Here is a 17,221-nt window from a genome sequence, read left to right on the forward strand (position 1 = left end):
AAATTAAGCGCATGCTTAAATATATGCAAAATCTGAGCTCAAATGTCTAGAAAATATGTTCTCAAAATGACAAGTACGCATTAAAAAAATAAATCATCATGGAAGATCTGCCAGACAGGGAATCCGGGATCTGTCTGCTGTCAGCCATGATGCAAACACAGAACAGTTTTTGTAACCCAGTATATACTGCAAGTGAAAGAAACATGCAGGACAGAGTGAAAAAAGGGGATTCAGTTGCATGCAGTCTAATTTCAAGTGTGTAATTATGGTCCTGTTTTCTTTGGCCTAAAAAAAGAGAAGGAAAAAAAAAAAACAACAACAAAAGAACTCCAACTAACCTCTCCTCACCTCCACAAACCCAAACTGCATACAGCTCAAAAACGGCTTTGAAGCACGGGAAGTAGGAAGGGAAAAGGGCTGAATATTAGAGATGTACACGTAATTACTGACAGTTTCAGGGCTATTCACCACACCACTAGGAAAGCATTCAGCCTGTATCATTACTGGAACTTACAGCTATGACAGAGAGCAAGGAATCCCATCCTAAATGAGCAGTCAGTCAGCTTCTCTTCCTCAGACTCAGAGAGAAGTACTACTCATACCTTGATGGAAGACAAACTGACAATCCCTGTTGATATTCTGGCTCCCTCCTCCTCAGAGAGAAGGACTGACAGACACCAGACCCTCCAGCAAGCTGCTACCTCTCCCCTGAGCCCAGGGAGCTCTGTCTCACATCCCTGCCACAATGACAGACCAGTGTTCTCTACAGCTGCTGGTGGAAGAGGGTGGCTTTCTGCTGTTTCTAAAAATATTGCAAAGATAGTGTTCCTCACAGAAAATTCCAGGGGGATGAAAAGGCCACAAAGCTGCTAGTCGATTAAAAAAAAACCACACATACCCCCTTTAAAAAAAATAAAAGAAAAAGGGAAAAAAACCTCTCTGGTGGAAAGTGAGGAGGGCAGAGGAGCAGGCTGCTTGATGAAGGGCAGTAGCAAGTATCCTGGGAGCTTGAATATCAAGCCTGATATCAGTCTAATTTCCACCCTGAACCGTCTCTCTGGTAGTGATGTTTCAGCATGCAAATTAGAGCTGCGAAAACATCCTCAGACTGAAACCCTCCCTCGTTTCTTCTGCCTAGTTTTGCCCTTTCCAGCTAGACCTATTAGTTGGTGTGATATGGTTACATGTACAAAGATCTTTTTCCTAGCCCTTTTGTTACATAGGCTTGATTACTGTGAAGGGGTTTCAATGACCTTAATGTCCCGGTACTCAGAAGGCAATGGCTGCCTTTGAACAGAACAAAGCAAACAAAAACCAAGAGCTGTGCTGGAGGAGAGAAGTGCTGCTTCTGCCGGAGAGGCTCAGTTAGATACAGGCGGCGGCAGACCAGGGCGTCGAGTTTGAATGATTTTTGGCTTTGGAGAATTCTTTGGGTCCTCGTCGTCTTCCATGTCGCTGTCGCAGACGTGCACTACCACACTGGGAGTGGACTCTGTTCCCGCGTGCAGCTCGTATTTCTCTCCTGGAAGCAGAGAAAAACAGTGGTATCAAAAGCTGGCAGTCCGGGCAGCAACACAGGCCGTGGCACTCCTGGACTGCAAAATAGTCCTGCACCTGGATAGGGCAGGTGAGTGCGTGCTGCTCCTAAATACAGGTGAGGGCCAGCAGGGTTGGGCTCTGTCAGCTGTCACTACAGCTCCTCAGGATCCTGCATTGGTCTGTAAGGCATGATAAAATACATTGCACCCTGGTGTCTGTAATGGTGCTTTGCACAAATATTGGTGCTGACAGCAGTGAAATAAACCCACAAAGTAGGAAGAAGAGAAAGAACACAGAAGTTCATGGTTAAGAAGAGGAACTAGAACTCAACCTATCAAACCTTTGGTGTGAAGCCACGTCACACCTTTTGGGTTGGGGCTGTTCTATATTGTTGTTGTCGTTTTCCTTCAGTTTAGGGTGGCTTTAGCCACATTTAAAGTCCACTGGATTCTGCAACTTGTTGCCCTCAGACAGACTTCAACACTTGATCTAATTTCTCCAGAAATAAAAAAATATGCATCTCTGCTCCAGACGGATTTTGAGTTTCAAAGCTCTTTAGCTGGGACTGTAACAAATTGTGTCTCTGCAGATGAGATTAGAGCACAGTCTGCCAATGCTCACTAGCAGGCTAAATGCTTAAATAGTACATTAAATTTTGTAACTATCTACATTCCTTATTTAAGTCTTCACCCAGTACTCCTGCAAGGAAGATGAACATGTCTTGGGTGGTTTCCTGCCAGAGTCCAAAAGCAGACAAAGGATCAGACATAGGACTTTCTGTCCGGCATTCAGCTTGCTGGCACTACGTGTGTTTTGGATTGTGCAAGGAATACAAGTAGGCATTGGTTATTAAAAAATGCTAGGAATTAATTCAACACTGTAAAGAAGAAAACATTCCCTGCAAAATGTTCAGAGGTGAGGAAGGAGAGGTCCCAGTACACCCGGCTGACTTCTGTTTGTGCCACAGCAGCTCCTAAATGCTGCGGCACAACCAGAACCCGGCAGTGCCAGGTGTTGCATGACGGAAGCAAATGGCAGTTCCTGCCTCAAAGCACTTACAGTTTGCTCGTGGTACTAATTTGGATATTTATTTGTGAGCCACTTTGTGGCAGAGTCGTTCACGTGAGGAAGGGGTTGCAGGTTTGGCCCTGCATTAGCACACGCAGTTCTGCAACTGCGCTCGTGTGCTATTTATGCTGGCAAATTCCTGGTCCAAATAAGCCTGGGTGGCTTGAGACTAGAGGACATGCTGTATTTTTGCCTAAAAAATAGGAGGCAACTAGTGAATAATAGCTATAAGTCAGGCATCTTGCTGTGAGAAATATTTCACTGCTGTGATACCATTAATGTTGACATTTAACTGCTCTATTTTTGGCAACCTTTCCTCTGAATCCAAATTGAGCAAAGCATTACAGGTCTTGCTGATAGGCTAAAATATAAAAAAGAGAAATAGCTCGGTTGTGCTGCATTGAGAAATTATATGGTTTTTCTTTGCCCATTTTCCCTGCGGGCTTCAGCTAATTTCTCAGCTCTGGGCTGACGTCAATGCTGCCATCCAGCACCGAGGGCTGCATTGGTCACTGTCAGCGACAGGCAGCTCTGCAGTGCCACAAACACGCAGCGCTGGGCTTGTCCTCCTACACCAGCACCGCCGAGTAAATCAGATTCACTGCCCTCTTAAAAGGCAATAATCCCAGTTCAAATGCCACATTCTTTTACTGCTCAAATCCTTCCCAGAAGGACCCATTCTACTGAAAAAGAATAGTGGAAATAAGTACAGACATGAGAAAAAAAAAATTCAGATGCCTCTGGCACGAGTAACTGCAGCAGCAATTAATGTCACTTTGCAAACCAAAATGTGATGTACTTGTAAATTAGGTTTTTAAGGCATAGAGTTATTTCTGAGCATAAATGAGCTGCAGACTCTGTTCTGTACTCAGGATTATTCAGGCCTGCAGAACTGTGGCTCAAACGGCACAAAACCTTTTCATGGATGAGCTAGGAACAGGGCAACAGTAACTCTGGGACTTTTGTACAGCTGCATCTTGTTCCAGAATGTAACCACTGTTTGCAAAAATACACTGAGGTGGTAAATACAAAATAAAAATCTGATAGATACAGCCAGATTAGACCTTCTCTTCTGCTTTTTCTATGTGTTTTTTTTTCTTTCCTCTTAAACATCATCTCCAGCATAATTTAAAAAAAATGAATTTGCAGCAGTTCAACTACTGAAGCAATGGTTGAGTCACTGCCATTGAGTCATGTTTACAAGACCTACGTTGTCCCAAGTCGAGTCAGCATAGTTAAAAGTCACCATGAGCTTCTGTAGCTAATACCAGTCCAGCATTTGTCCAGTGATCTCATCCAGCTGTCTCTGATGTGGTCTCCTTCGTGTTCTCAGGTCCTCCGTTGCCCCATGCTCCTACCACTCCCACTCACCCAAAGAACTCTTAAGAGGCTAAGACAAAGGATTCCTGGGGAGAGGGGTTTTTCTCCTTCAGCAATCTTTGCCTATCTCTATCCTTTAATAATAAGTTTAAATATTCACATAAGATGAGATAGCAGTGGTAACTCACATAAATTTGCTAATATAAAAATACCACCAAATTTATCAAATATACTTGAACATCTAATATCTGCCTTCAGGATATAACGCGAGGAAGAATTAAGCTGAGGTATCTCCACCACACAGATTTGTCAGAAAATGTTTCTGACAAACCTCTAAAAAAAAGCAGTGGTGTTCCTTTATTCATTTGCTTCATATGAGAAAAACAATAAGAATTTGAAGTTTCCCCATTCAACAAAAAGTACAGCTTATTTTATGTCACTGGGCCCGGCCTTTGGTGACCACATGAACCATGAGCAAACCTGCAGCCTCAGGTGACGCAAGGAAGATGACCACAGGAACAGCACAACAACAACTTATGGCATTTCAGAATTAAAAATAATGGCATGGGATTTTCTGTCCCTTTGAGAATCAATACTGTGACCTTTCATTGATGGTGCAGCTCCTGCCTAATGAGGCCCTTTTGTCCAGCAAGGACAATGCTCATAAACCTAATGAATAATGAGCAAATGGTAATGATACTGTGTAGCTACCTCATCCCTGATTCAGACTCATGAGCGAAGGTTAATGGGTTCAGAGCTGCCCATTCCACGTTAAATGTGGCATTAGCATCATAAAAATACCTTCCACTTATAGTCCCTTCATCCAAGTATGTTACAAATACTTGGGTGCAAATAACAAGGCGGTCCTTTGTCTGGGTGCACGTTCATGACGGAAGAGCTACAGTCCATCCCACAAAATACCTCTATACCATGGATGTGCCACATGCTGCTCCCTGGAAGCCCATTCCTGATGTTGTTACAGGAGCAGGGCACCCTCCTCTCCTGACCAGAGGGAAAGTTTTCTCCACCCACCAACTGCCCTGTACCCTGCCCCTGGTAAGGGAAGGAAGGGCCTAAGCAGCCACAGAACAGCAGGGAGAGGAAGGACAGACCTCCTATCTATCACCATTTGTTTGCCCCTCCATCCTCTTTTAGTCCTCTCTGGGAGTCATATAAAGTATTTAGGCTTTCCTTTGAATTAGTGAGAACAAACATGAGAGTTTGAAAACATCTGAGGACAGAAAATTTGCTGTGCGAGACATGGTTTGAAATCCGTGTGGGGGGCATTTCCTGGGCAGGGTCCTGCTCTCTCCTGTTTTCCCCTTCCCTGAAGAAAGGTGAGCCAAACACAGGGTGGGGTAGGGGCAAGAGCTATGCATCCTCCCCAAGAAGCCCAACTAGAGCACAGAAGGAACAGCTACTTCTGAGTGAAACAGCCAAATGGCACAGACAGCTGCTGGGTCTCCTTTGTGTCCCAAGGGCTACCACTGTGGACTCAAGAGCCGCTTTCTGTGACACCTCAGAATGGTGCTTTTGTAATGTGAAAAATGTATTTTAGGTGATTTGTAGATCACTGCAGTAATAATTGGCACAGCAAACAGCTGCCTTTCCTTTGAGAGGAACAGCTGTGCTGTAGATACAGTTTGGACCTGGATATTCCCCCTTCCCCCCCCTACAAGCATTTCTCATACAAAATTATTTCTGGTCTTCCATGGTGGATTGAAACTAAGACCTTATAAAATTTTATGGAAAAGACATGAGGGCCTAGACTACACAACAGCTTGGTAGGTTGCAAGCATTCCTGCAGGAAAAGGTTAGGTCCAAGTCAGGACAGACAAGGATACAACATGGACCTGCCAGGCAAACAGCCAGCCAACCACCCCAGCTCAGCACAATGGCTTTGAGTCTACACTGGCATTTCAAATCTGGAAGTTCTCTTGACAGTGGGAACATTTTCCATCAAACTGATTAATGCTCACACTTCTTTATTTGCAATATATTGAAAAAATTGTAGGCTGGTGGTCAGCACCAAGCACAGTCACAGTTCCTGGCTCTGACTGATCTACGGCATTCCGTTCACGCCTCATTTAAAGCCTAATTTCTGCATCTGCAGAAAGTGAGAATATACATCAATCAACCAGGTTCTTAATTAAATATGCCACGATCTTCCCTAAGAGTAAATGCACCCTCACTGATCTCAATTTAAAGTGAAAGGACCAAAACACAGCTTCCTTTTGAGTACAGCAGGAAGAAACCTGTTCTGTTAGATCCCTGAGATGCCAGTCGGTCACTGCTGCAGCAAAAACACCTGTCCCAAAACTGAGCTTGGAAAAGGAGGGCACACAGCAAATATTTTAACTCACTTCTTACATATTCATTATACCCTGGAGCAAATCTCCCAGTGTTTTGCAGTCAGGGACAGTTCTGGTCTCTAATTTTGTGGCTGTGATGATTACAGCAGCATGCTGTGACAGGAGGTGACCTGTATTCATGGAATGGGAAAGGAGCGTGTCCAAGTGGTGCATCTTGCAATCCCAGCGAAGTAGGTCAGTAAAACTCACCTTGTGCCGAGGACATACAAAGACACTATTCGCTGTTTACAAGCTCCCATGAGTTTTCCTGGTCCTTGCATATTTATTTTACCAAATCGCTAGATTTAACGCTGCAAAGATTCCTCACAAGTTAAAGACCTGGAAGTCAGGCTCTAACATTCACAGTTCTGTGAACAACTGTGCCAGTATTTTTCGATAGCTGATAAGCCATAGTTACATTTTTTAACTGTGTTTTTAAATGAAAAAAAAAAAAATCTCCCTTTGCTGCAGCTACCAGTGCTATTTGATTCCCAGCAGTATATCTTTACTGCTGCAATACCAAGAAATGAGTGTCGGTGGGATTTGTTTTTCAATGAAATTCTAAACATAGTAAATGTACAAACTGAGAACAGCAACACTATTTTAAACCCGCCGCTGCAGTTAACTAAAATTGATCCCTCTAACGAGTGCTAAAAATAGAAAGAAGAGAGCACACAGTGACTTTTCATATTGCTCCCTGCAGGCTCCTTAAATCCGGGTGAATTTGACCTTCACGCAAAGCTGTCCCAGAGTGTGGGACAATGAGTGATATTTCACATTCCACTGCTCCAGAACAGGAATTGATTTATTACCCAGCTAGCTCGGGAATTCGTTTACATGTTTCCATTTATAACACTGCTGCATCAAAAGGAAGGAAAAAAAAGGTTTCTGTTTTTCTTTTATTCAGCAGTTTAGAAGCAAAGTATCAATTCTGGAAATAATAATATGCTGTATAGTACAAAGCATTACACCTCATTGCCTTTTTCTATGGGCTTTCCTGATGAAGGGGAATAAACCACAGGAATCTCTGACGCTCTCCTGATATTTATTTTCCCACTGTGAAGGATCCCATGTGAAAAAGATAGGAGATACTCCAGCAAACCTTGTGAATCATGAAACATCTTCCTGCACCCCACGCGCTCCAGCTCAGGTTACTCTGGTGCAGTTGTACAAGAGCCCCAGTGATAAGATGTCTGCAAGTGGAAGCTGCTCTCAGAGTGAGCAAGCAGACATCTCCAGTACAGCTGGGGAGAAAACAATTCTCTCATCCCACAAGAATTTCAAAAATAAATTGCTAAATTTTCATGAGCTCACCCCTCCAATTGTTATTAGATTGGATGTGAAGTGTTTTATTTTGGTGTGAACATAATTTAATAAGCTATTTTTTCCTTGTGGTTTGTGAAAGTAAATTGGATTAATTTCTAAACAATACTGCTTAGACCTGAACCTGGAACCTTTTCCACTTTGAAATTTTTAGAAGAGTATCCTTTAACAGCTTTGAAAGAAAATAATTTGTAAAGATAACTTACTTAAATCAAAAGTAACCCTCTCCTATGAAAAGTTTTGGTTTCATCAGATGAGCATTTCCTAAGGGAAAGCACTGTTTGAAAATCCCAGATATCTTTCATTACTGGCATCAGCTGAAGATGGGAAGACAGAAGAAAGCTTGTCTGCATTACCCATTGACATCTATTCTATGTTAACAGAGGCTACAATTTATCCCATTCTACCCGTATACAGTTTTCAGCAAAAAATGAGCATTCCTAACAAAGTAATCTTGCTGGGACTGGGGAAGGGTATTCTCTTTTGACAAACTTGTTAATGTGAGAGATTCTCCACTCCAGTGGAGGTACTGTAATGCCTAAACATTTGATGAGGTATCTGCATCTTGGAATGCAGTACCAAGCAGATGTCATTTAAAAACTCCTCAAGTTCACTGTAGAGCATTTGTCCAGCCTCCACCTAAACCATCAATTGTCTCATTTAAGCACAAACCTCAGCACAATAAATTCTGGAAGCAAGCTTTGATCTGCTGTTCAACCCAACAACACTCACAAGCTGCAGAAAACACACAATTCTGTACATACCTATGGCAAAACTCATTCTGAGAAGAGAACCAGCTGACATCCATCAGCTTAAATCCAAAGCTTTAATGTGACTTACAGACTTCATGCCAACTCCCTCTACAGCTATTATCTATGCTGATATTTCTTGCCTTCTTTTTCTGACGCATTTTCACTCAAGGGCCACAAGCTTACCTGGTCCAAGCTTGGAAACTGCATAAAGGAGGTCGTAGTTGATGACAGGTGTTGCATCGTCTATTGGTTGCCACCCTACAGGTGGGGAGGCTGGAGGCGAGATGAGAAACTGTTTTGCAGGCTGTGGTGGTGCCAAATGAAGCTTGTCTCCATCTGTCTCAGAGGTCTGAATCTTTAAAGCATAACAAAAGACATTGTTTAGTACAGGGTAGAATCACAGAATGGTTTGGGCTGGAATGGACCTTTAGAGATTATCTCGTCCAACCCTCCTGCAATGAACAGGCACATCTACATCTAGATCAGTTTGCTCAGAGCCCTGTCCAACCTTGACTGTTTCCAGGGATGGGACATCCACAACTTCTCTGGGTAATCTGTGCCAGTGTTTCACCACTCTTACTGTAAAAGAACTTTTCCTTATATCTAGTCTAAATCTGCTCTCTTTCAGTTCAAAACTACACCCCCTTGTCCTATTGCAATAAAAGATTTGTCCCCATCTTTCTCATAGGCCACCTTCAAGTACTGAAAAGCCACAATAAGGTCTCCCTGGAGCCTTCTCTTCCCCTGGCTGAATAACCACATCTCTTTTAGCCTGTCTCCATAGCAGAGGTACTCCAGCCCAGTGATCACCCTTGTGTCCCTCCTCCAGACCTACTCCAAACAAGCCCTGGTCCTTCCTGTGCTGAGGACCCCAGAGCTGGATGCAGCACTCCAGGTGGGGTCTCACGAGGGCAGAGTAGAGGGGAAGAATCCCTCTCTTCTTCCTGCTGGTCACTGTTCCCTTTATACAGCCCAGGACACAGTTGGCTGTCTGGGCTGCCAGCGCACATTGCCAGGTCATGTCCAGCTTTTCATCCACATAGGATGGCTAAATGGAATGATTACTCAAACCACACACTTCCAATCCCAAATGCCACCCAGGCAGGGTTTCAACGTCAGTCTCAGCAGAGAAGGCCTGGAGATGAGTTTCATCTCAGCCTTACAGATGGTGCCTCTGCAGTAAATGCACGGTGGGGGGCTGTTATATCAGCACAGCTACTCTGTTTGTGCCTATTGTATACCTTCTCCCAGGATAAGTACAAAGCTTTGGTATCCACAGCTGCTAGTTCAGAGATTTCTGAGGCTGAAAAGATACTGTTGTGATCTCCTGGTCTAAATGCCTAAATGAAAACAGACATTACACAAGAAACCACTAACTCCTGCACCAAGGCCTTATAAGTAACTTCAGAAAGGTTTCTAAATATTTCATTTCTTTAGTTGACGTGATAAAGGAATCTATCATGTTCCTTAGTAATTTGCAACTGAATGTTCTTATTTTCATCTTAAATTATCTAGTTTAATTCCTGATCTTTTCTTTTATGTTAGAGAAGCCTCAGCACAAATGAATTATACTACAGCCATACATGACTAAGGTTACAAGCACCTCGAGCCCAGAGCAATAAACTGTATTTTTGTGACAGCAAATGCATCAGGGTGCTGGCAACCCCGCCATTCCAGAATGGGTTTGCAAAGAGCCAGTCTGGGTCTCTCAACATCATGTTCCCCAACACAAAGTGGTTCTTCAGCCTGGCTCAGGGCATACACTGCCTCAGACACTCTGCTGCTTCCACATCTTCCTCCCTGGACATGATTAATAAGCTCTCTTAAGACTGAGTGTACTGGAGAGCACAGTGCAGATACCAGAATGGCTCTGCAGGAAATCAGCTTAGATAGGGAGACTAATCACGATTGTGCACATTTTTCTTTTTCTTGTTATCCCAAGTTTCCAATTAACCTCTTGATTGTGCAGTAAGAGTGAAATGGTTCTCAGATCTGCTTAACTGCAAGTTTTGAAACCTCTCAGAAAAAAAACCCAGAGCTAGATCTAAAAGATTAAGGCATATAAAAAGGGATTGAGGCAGATTCTCAACACCTAAATCCAACTGTAAGATATTCTGAACTCATCTCCTGCCAAGGCTCAAAACAGCTTCTATTTTGACCAGGATGAAGAGGATCACAATTTAACAGCCTCTTGCGTTTGCCTGATACATTCAAACAAGTCAGCCCTTAATATCAGACCTCTGAAGGGCCAATCTGGCAGCCCAAAGCACACTTACATTGCTCATAGACACTAGTGGGTATCTCACATGCCACAGTGGCCACAGCAGTTCATTAAAATGCATTCAGAAGAGGCAGTGGTTGGGTTCTCAACCTCCCACACCTTTCTGTGTGCTGGCTGGGGCCTATTACCCACCCAGGCTGTGGGAAGTCTGTGTTCTCTCTCCCTTGTCCAAGGAGAACTGAACCCCCACCTAAAACTTTCAACAGATGGATATATAATCACCTGTGCCCCCAGGCTGGGAGTGTTGTTCTTCCCCTACCTTCTTCCTTTTACTTGAACTTAATAAATTCTTTCTAGAGAATTCAATATTTGTAATTCATGTATTCAGTAAGGAAAAAAAAAAACAAAAGGCAGAAGGAAACCTGACTGTGGCTCAGGTTTGCAGTCAAATAAGTAATCTGGCTTTTTGTTTTAATTATTATTCATTTGGATTCTTTACATTAGCGCTTTTTTTATGGTTAGTTTAGAGAGTTACCTGTAGACAACACCCATGGTTGTAAATCACCTCTAAGCTATGTAATTCTGTGTGTTGAATAAGCAACTTTAGTCCTAAGTGGCCCTTTAAATTTACTGCAAACCCTCAGGGCAGGTACAGCTCAGTCAACATAAGGAGGTTTGAGTAATCTTTCAGCGGAGAGATTGGGCATGGGAGAAACCTTTATTACTTTTATTCAGTGTTATTGCACAATATTTCTATAAAAGCTTGTCACTAACAGAAGTAGATTCCAGATTTCATTACCTGTGCAAAATACAACTTTAACTTCTTCCCTCGGAACTGTGTTTCATGCAGCTCTATCCTGGCACGAGCAGCTGATTTGGGACTGCTAAAATTTATCCGCACGCGCCTGAAGCTTTTGAACAGCTGGAATGTCACACACTCATCATAGGCACGGAACAAGCCTTCGAATTTCTCCTGCAAATTAAAAAGAAACAATGCTGAAGAATAATTTCGTGCTCTGTCACACCAGCCTGCGCCAAAGGAGAATGTGGAACTTGACAACCATTTAACCAGGAGGTTTCAGACTGTGGCCTTTGGGGGCAGGCGTCCATAGAGTAACAAAAGCTCTGTGAAAAGAAACTGAGGAGTAGTAGTGCTGGACTCTGCAAAAAGTTTGGGGGAAGAAGACTTCGAACTGAGAACCCAGCAGCTACTGAGCTTCTCGTAGAAATTGAGGAAAACTGCGACAGTGACACATGAAATGAAGCTGAAAAGGGCACATGACTGAAAACACCAGACAACTGTGGGCTCATCTCTACAGAAGCAACCATTGTGCTGAACTACAATGGAGTCAGCAGAGAAAGGCTGAAACTGAGGGTTACATCCACATCAGCCCTGCAGTGTCATTTTGTATTGCATGAGATGTTTTTTCTGGATGTTTTGTCATTTAAATACTTAGTGCAGAAACACAATCATTCCTTGAGATCTCCTGTGGCATTTGAGAATCAAATTGGGTAACTGAAAGCAGTGACCTGTCCCAAAGACAAATTTCAGGCTGTAGAAACACTTTCAAAAGCACATGACAAAAATATGAATATTTCAACATTGTAAAAGAAAGGCCTGAAGTGTACCACATCCATGGACCTGGAGGCGAACAGAAATTCAAGGTACGATGGTAGCCTGGGAGGCTCAGACCCTCTGTGATTTCTCTATAAGCTGTGAGCACACAGAGGACTAGTTCCACACCACCCAAAAACCAGCAAAATCCTTAAATCGATTCTGGCACTTGCAAGTGTCTTTTCATTCACACAAGTACAGATTCATAAAATATTAAGGGTGAAAGAGGGGGCAGTTATCATTTAGTCCAGCCTCTGTATTTACCCAGCTTTCAGACTGTCATCCACTGAGTCGCACATCAGTTCCAAGCATTTTAACTACTGCAGCCAAGATCTGAAGTCTTAGAAGACGGACAATCAGCCAGAGCAAAGCCCTTTCTCTTACGACTGCTTTATCCTGAAGAAAATCCAGTGTTTGAGATGATTTGCAACACCATTTCATACACCGAGGGCTATTATGTCAGGGGCTTGTATAATTACAATAACCTAATGTATGATTACAATAACCTGATGTGGCTGCCCCATCCCAGGGCGTGCTCAAGGCCAGGCTGGGTGGGGCTTGGAGCAACCTGGTCTAGTGGAAGGTGTCCTTGCCCATGGCAGCAGGGTTGAAACTAGATGATCTTTAATGTCCCTTCCAACGCAAACCATTTTGTGATTCCATGTTTTCTTTGCTATCTCTGCAGGCAGTATGGTTTTACATGTTTTAAAATATGACTTCTTTTCTTTTCATCCAGGAAAACAATTTCTCATCCTTATAGTGAATAACTGGTAAAGACTGCAGAAGATAAAGAAGAAAATGCAATTTATGTAATCTCATCAATACTTCAGTTCTCATCTGTTGAGCTTGCAAGCAAAACAAAGAATTCAGAACTCAGAAAAATTGTATCTTGAAGAACAGTGCAGCTGCATCAGGGAGCACTAATGGCACTGGGGGAGTAACTACTGTCAGCCTGAGACATTTGTTTAGGAGTTAACTGGGAAAACAGACCAGTGCCGTGGCAAAGACTGTGACACACCAGTGCGCATGTACCAGATCTCCTTTCATTCACTGCCAACTCTGTGGTCTTCTTCCCCATAACTGATATTCCATCTCTGGCACCCTTTCAAAGGAACCTCCCTGTGGTCTATTAAGCTTTCATGATTTTCATTTCATTCTGCCTGACCTCACTCACCCCTTCCTCTCACCACAGGAGACACTCTGGAGGAATAAAAAAAGAAAAGGGAAAGAAAAAAGAGAGGCGAGAGCTCTGTGGTTTGGCTGTGGGTGACTAAAGGCACACAGTTATCCCCAGAACAGTGTGAGGCTGCTAGGTTTGTACAAGTGGGTCTAGTCATACCACCTAATGTCCAGACTGTCAACATTTCCCACCTGAGCTATGCCTTTTGTCTGCTTTGCTGACATTTTTGAAAAATTCCATTTTCCTGAGCAGAAGTCTTCATCCAATGGCATTTGTGTAAAGGTCAGCCAAAAGCAGCAGTCATCTCAGTCCTGTCCTGCTTGGAATTTTGATGCTACAACCTTCACAATGACCAGGCTACATGGGCTGGGGAAAGGGAGAGAAAGGGACAGGAGCCCAGCATCCCTGTAAAGTAGGACTCACACAGAAACATAATCCAAATTATAGTGATTATTTAAAGCTTATGTCTCTATGACACCCATGTTACCTATTTCAGACTTCTTCAGTACATTTTGAAAAAGCATCTTGATGTAAACAAGCTTTAATACATATATAGACATGGTTTAGCAAGGACTTGGCAGTGCTGGCTTAGTAGTTGGACTTGATGATCTTAAAGGCTTCTCCAACCTACACAATTTTATGATTCTATAAGAGATATCAAGGTATTTATATTTATATACCCTAGTCCCCTGTAGTAGCTCTCACTTTCCCTACAAGTCAACAATGAAATCATTCATCATATTAAAAAAAACCAGTTCCACCAACCATGGAAGAAACCATGCATGGACTTGTCTGAACACCCAGAAGTATCTGTTATGAGTGACTATTTATTAGGAAAGAGATCCTCCCTGTATGGATGCAGCAGTATTTTGCCTGTACCAGCCAGTGGTGTGTGCCCACCCCCTTTGTAACACAACACAAAACCCAGATCTTGGTTGGGGACATGATGCAAAAGAAGGTAGGACACGATTTCAAACGTGGGTCCAAGAACAGGGAGCACAAGGAACGTTCTGGGCACATTCCTGGACAATCCTGAAACTCTTTCTCATTAGGCACTGAAAGGGATAGATGGAATATCTCTAAAAAAAGCTGATTAAGTGCTGGATGCCACTGCCACACTGGGACAACTGTAAAGCACTATGGACTTTATTCTGCTTACTTTTCAATTTGATACTGGCACGGCTTTAGAGATCCAGCTTTGATTAACACTCCTAAAAATGCCGTGGGGAGGAGGAAAATCAAGCCTCTATTTGATATTAATACAGGGCAGTCTATCCACAGTGGGGACAATTCTACTGCACCGACTGAAACTGCAACTCCTGTTAAAAAGATTCCTACATCTGGATTTTTCTGCGTTTTCAGCTGATAATAATAATAATGACCTCAGCAGAGGTCATTAATCATCAACTGAACTTAATGGCCCTCAGCTGCATCTCGAGCCATCCCAGCTCCTCCCAGCTTCATATTAATTCCCAGGAAACGCCTTATGCCTTAATTGCTATTGCCTGTGACTTCTAATAACTGCTGAATGTACTTATCTGGATAAAAGTCTTTCAGAGTCATTCCAATCTATAAGAAAATTTATCATATACATTTTAAAGACCTAAGCAAGTTCTCTCCCTTTCAAGTTTTGTGGATAAATTATTCAAGACACATAATCCTCTCAGTCTGGGACTTTTAAAGTGCTTTTAGGATTCGGTACTTTTAAAATGCTTTTAGAAAATAAGTCTTTAAACTTTCAGAGTACTTGGAAAACTTAGGAGAAAAAAAGGGACGTCCAAAGTTAAGCAGCAGTGATGTTACTCTTAAAAAGTCAAAATGCAGAAAGTCATGAGTTAATCATTTATTTCTGGGATTTTTGGAGTGTCTTCATCCACCCCAAGTATGTCTCCACGAGGACCAATTAATGCTCTGGAAAATGTGAGGAGCCTTCATTTGATCAAGTTCTCACTTCTCCCTCATAAGCTCCTTGCCCCCCTCTTCATCTCATTCCTGTGCCCAACACTGGGCACCTTTCCCTAGTTCTTTCTTTCCTGTCACCTTCTGTCAGCTCCCATCACCCTCACTCACCACCTCTAGCAATTTCTGAAATTTTTTTTCTAAATTAACAAAATTATCACAAATAGGATCATACTAATTAAGGCCGCTGATTACTCAAGCTTGATGGTTATCATTTACGACAGCGAGTGCTGAGGACAAACAGAGCACCATGCAAGGAAGAAATGAGGGTTGGACTGACAGACATGAGCTAGAAGCCTCTGAGGACAAGGGCAAACCTATGCTCTCCTGGACTAAAAACCATTTCTGCCACTAAATGGGAGCTCACCTTGACATGTAAATCACATGATAACAGTGATCAGTGAACTGCAGCCATAAGGAGGCAAACAAGATACTGGATATATCTGGAACAGTATTTCCAGTAAGGTAAAGGAAAGGATTAACAGAATTATATAGAGCACTATTGCACCTCATTAAAAATGCAGGGTTTTTTGGCTACATCCCAAACAGATTAAGGCAAACAGGAATAGATTCAGATAAAGGTTACAGAGAGGTGCTGGAGCGTGTCCAGAGAGGGGCAACAATGCTGGGGAAGGGTCCGGAGTAAAAGTCTGATGAGGAGCAGCTGAGGGGGCTCATCCTGGAGAAAAGGAGGCTCAGGGGGGACCTTATTGCTCTTTACAACTCCTTGAGAGGAGGGTGGAGCCAGGTGGGAGTCAGTCTCTTCTCCCAGATAACAAACAACATAACAAGAGGAAACGGCCTCAAGTTGTGCCAGGGGAGGTTTTAATAGGAAGAATTTATTCATGGAAAGGGTTGTCAAGCATTGCAACAGCTTGTCAACCATGGAGTCACCATCCCTAAAAGTGTTCAGGAAACATGTGGATGTGGCACCTGGGGACATGGTTTTGTGATGAACATGGCAGTGCTGGATTAATGGTTGAACTCTTTTAGAAGTCTTAGTCTTTCCCAACTTTAACCATTCCACGATTCTATGAATGAACAACTCACTGAATAAGAAATGAAAATTCTTGCCTTATTTAGCAAAACAAAGCAAAGCCTGAGAGGAGATGGGACAATCATCAGTAGTTTACCAGAACTGTTCAGAATCAGGACAAAGGACACTGTGTAGAGTAGAAACTAGAAAACTGTTGGCATAAAACAAGTGGAAACAGTTGGCATAAACAGGTTCAGGCTAGAAGTTAGAGAAAGTTTTAAACATCAGAGTAATGATCCAGAAAGAACCTTCCATTGCAGCAGCAGCAGCAAATGATTTTTTTTTTTTAAGATGGAATTTAGTTAGTTCATGTGAGGGACTATGACAAAGTATCGACACAACGAGCATTGTAAAACATGACTGCCAAAATTAGCAAGTGAATTGGGTTCTGACACAGCAAGTTCCTGTGATTTATTTCCAAACATTTCTTTCATGAATAGCTCCACTGGTATTGTGTTCATTCAGGACAAAAGCCAAGGCCTAATTCAAATCAATGGAAGCCTTTCCACAGACATCAGCGAGCTTTGGATTAGAGCCCTAGAATTCACAACCCAAATTACATTTTATTATTCAGTGTGTTTGCACTCATTATCACCCTTGTTACACATTTGATTTAGGAGATGGCTGTGATTTAAAACTTTAGTCTAATGTTTTTCCTAGAGTTTTGCAAGCAAACAAAGGAAGCACTTTCCCTATTTTGATTTTTTCCTGTTCATTTATTAAAATATACTCCAAGGAACTAACTACAATAGGGAAAGAGACATAATTTACAATTATGAAATATGTTTTTCCTGAAATTAGTTCTGCACTGGATATAATTATTCCTGTAAGACTCATCTCTCAGAGTTGAATATTTC

At 42.5% G+C, this 17,221-nt stretch overlaps 1 protein-coding gene across 3 annotated transcripts in view; it reads right to left on the reverse strand.

The window, feature by feature from the left end:
• Nucleotides 1-878: 878 nt before the first annotated feature.
• The window catches only part of RCAN2 (regulator of calcineurin 2), a 77,868-nt gene continuing 61,525 nt past the window's right edge, over nucleotides 879-17,221 (reverse strand). For all 3 annotated transcript variants that reach the window (XM_027886571.1, XM_027886572.1, XM_027886573.1), the window contains 3 exons: nucleotides 11,374-11,547; nucleotides 8,537-8,708; nucleotides 879-1,522 (listed from right to left, as the gene is read on the reverse strand). In XM_027886571.1, the coding sequence (XP_027742372.1) occupies nucleotides 1,362-1,522; nucleotides 8,537-8,708; nucleotides 11,374-11,547 (507 nt within the window). In that variant the 3' untranslated portion in view covers nucleotides 879-1,361. The remainder of the gene's footprint in view (nucleotides 1,523-8,536; nucleotides 8,709-11,373; nucleotides 11,548-17,221) is intronic.

This window comes from Empidonax traillii, unplaced genomic scaffold (genome assembly GCF_003031625.1).
Source record: "Empidonax traillii isolate 1590-97213 ecotype Southwest subspecies unplaced genomic scaffold, ASM303162v1 scaffold190:size869923, whole genome shotgun sequence".
NCBI lineage: Eukaryota > Metazoa > Chordata > Aves > Passeriformes > Tyrannidae > Empidonax > Empidonax traillii.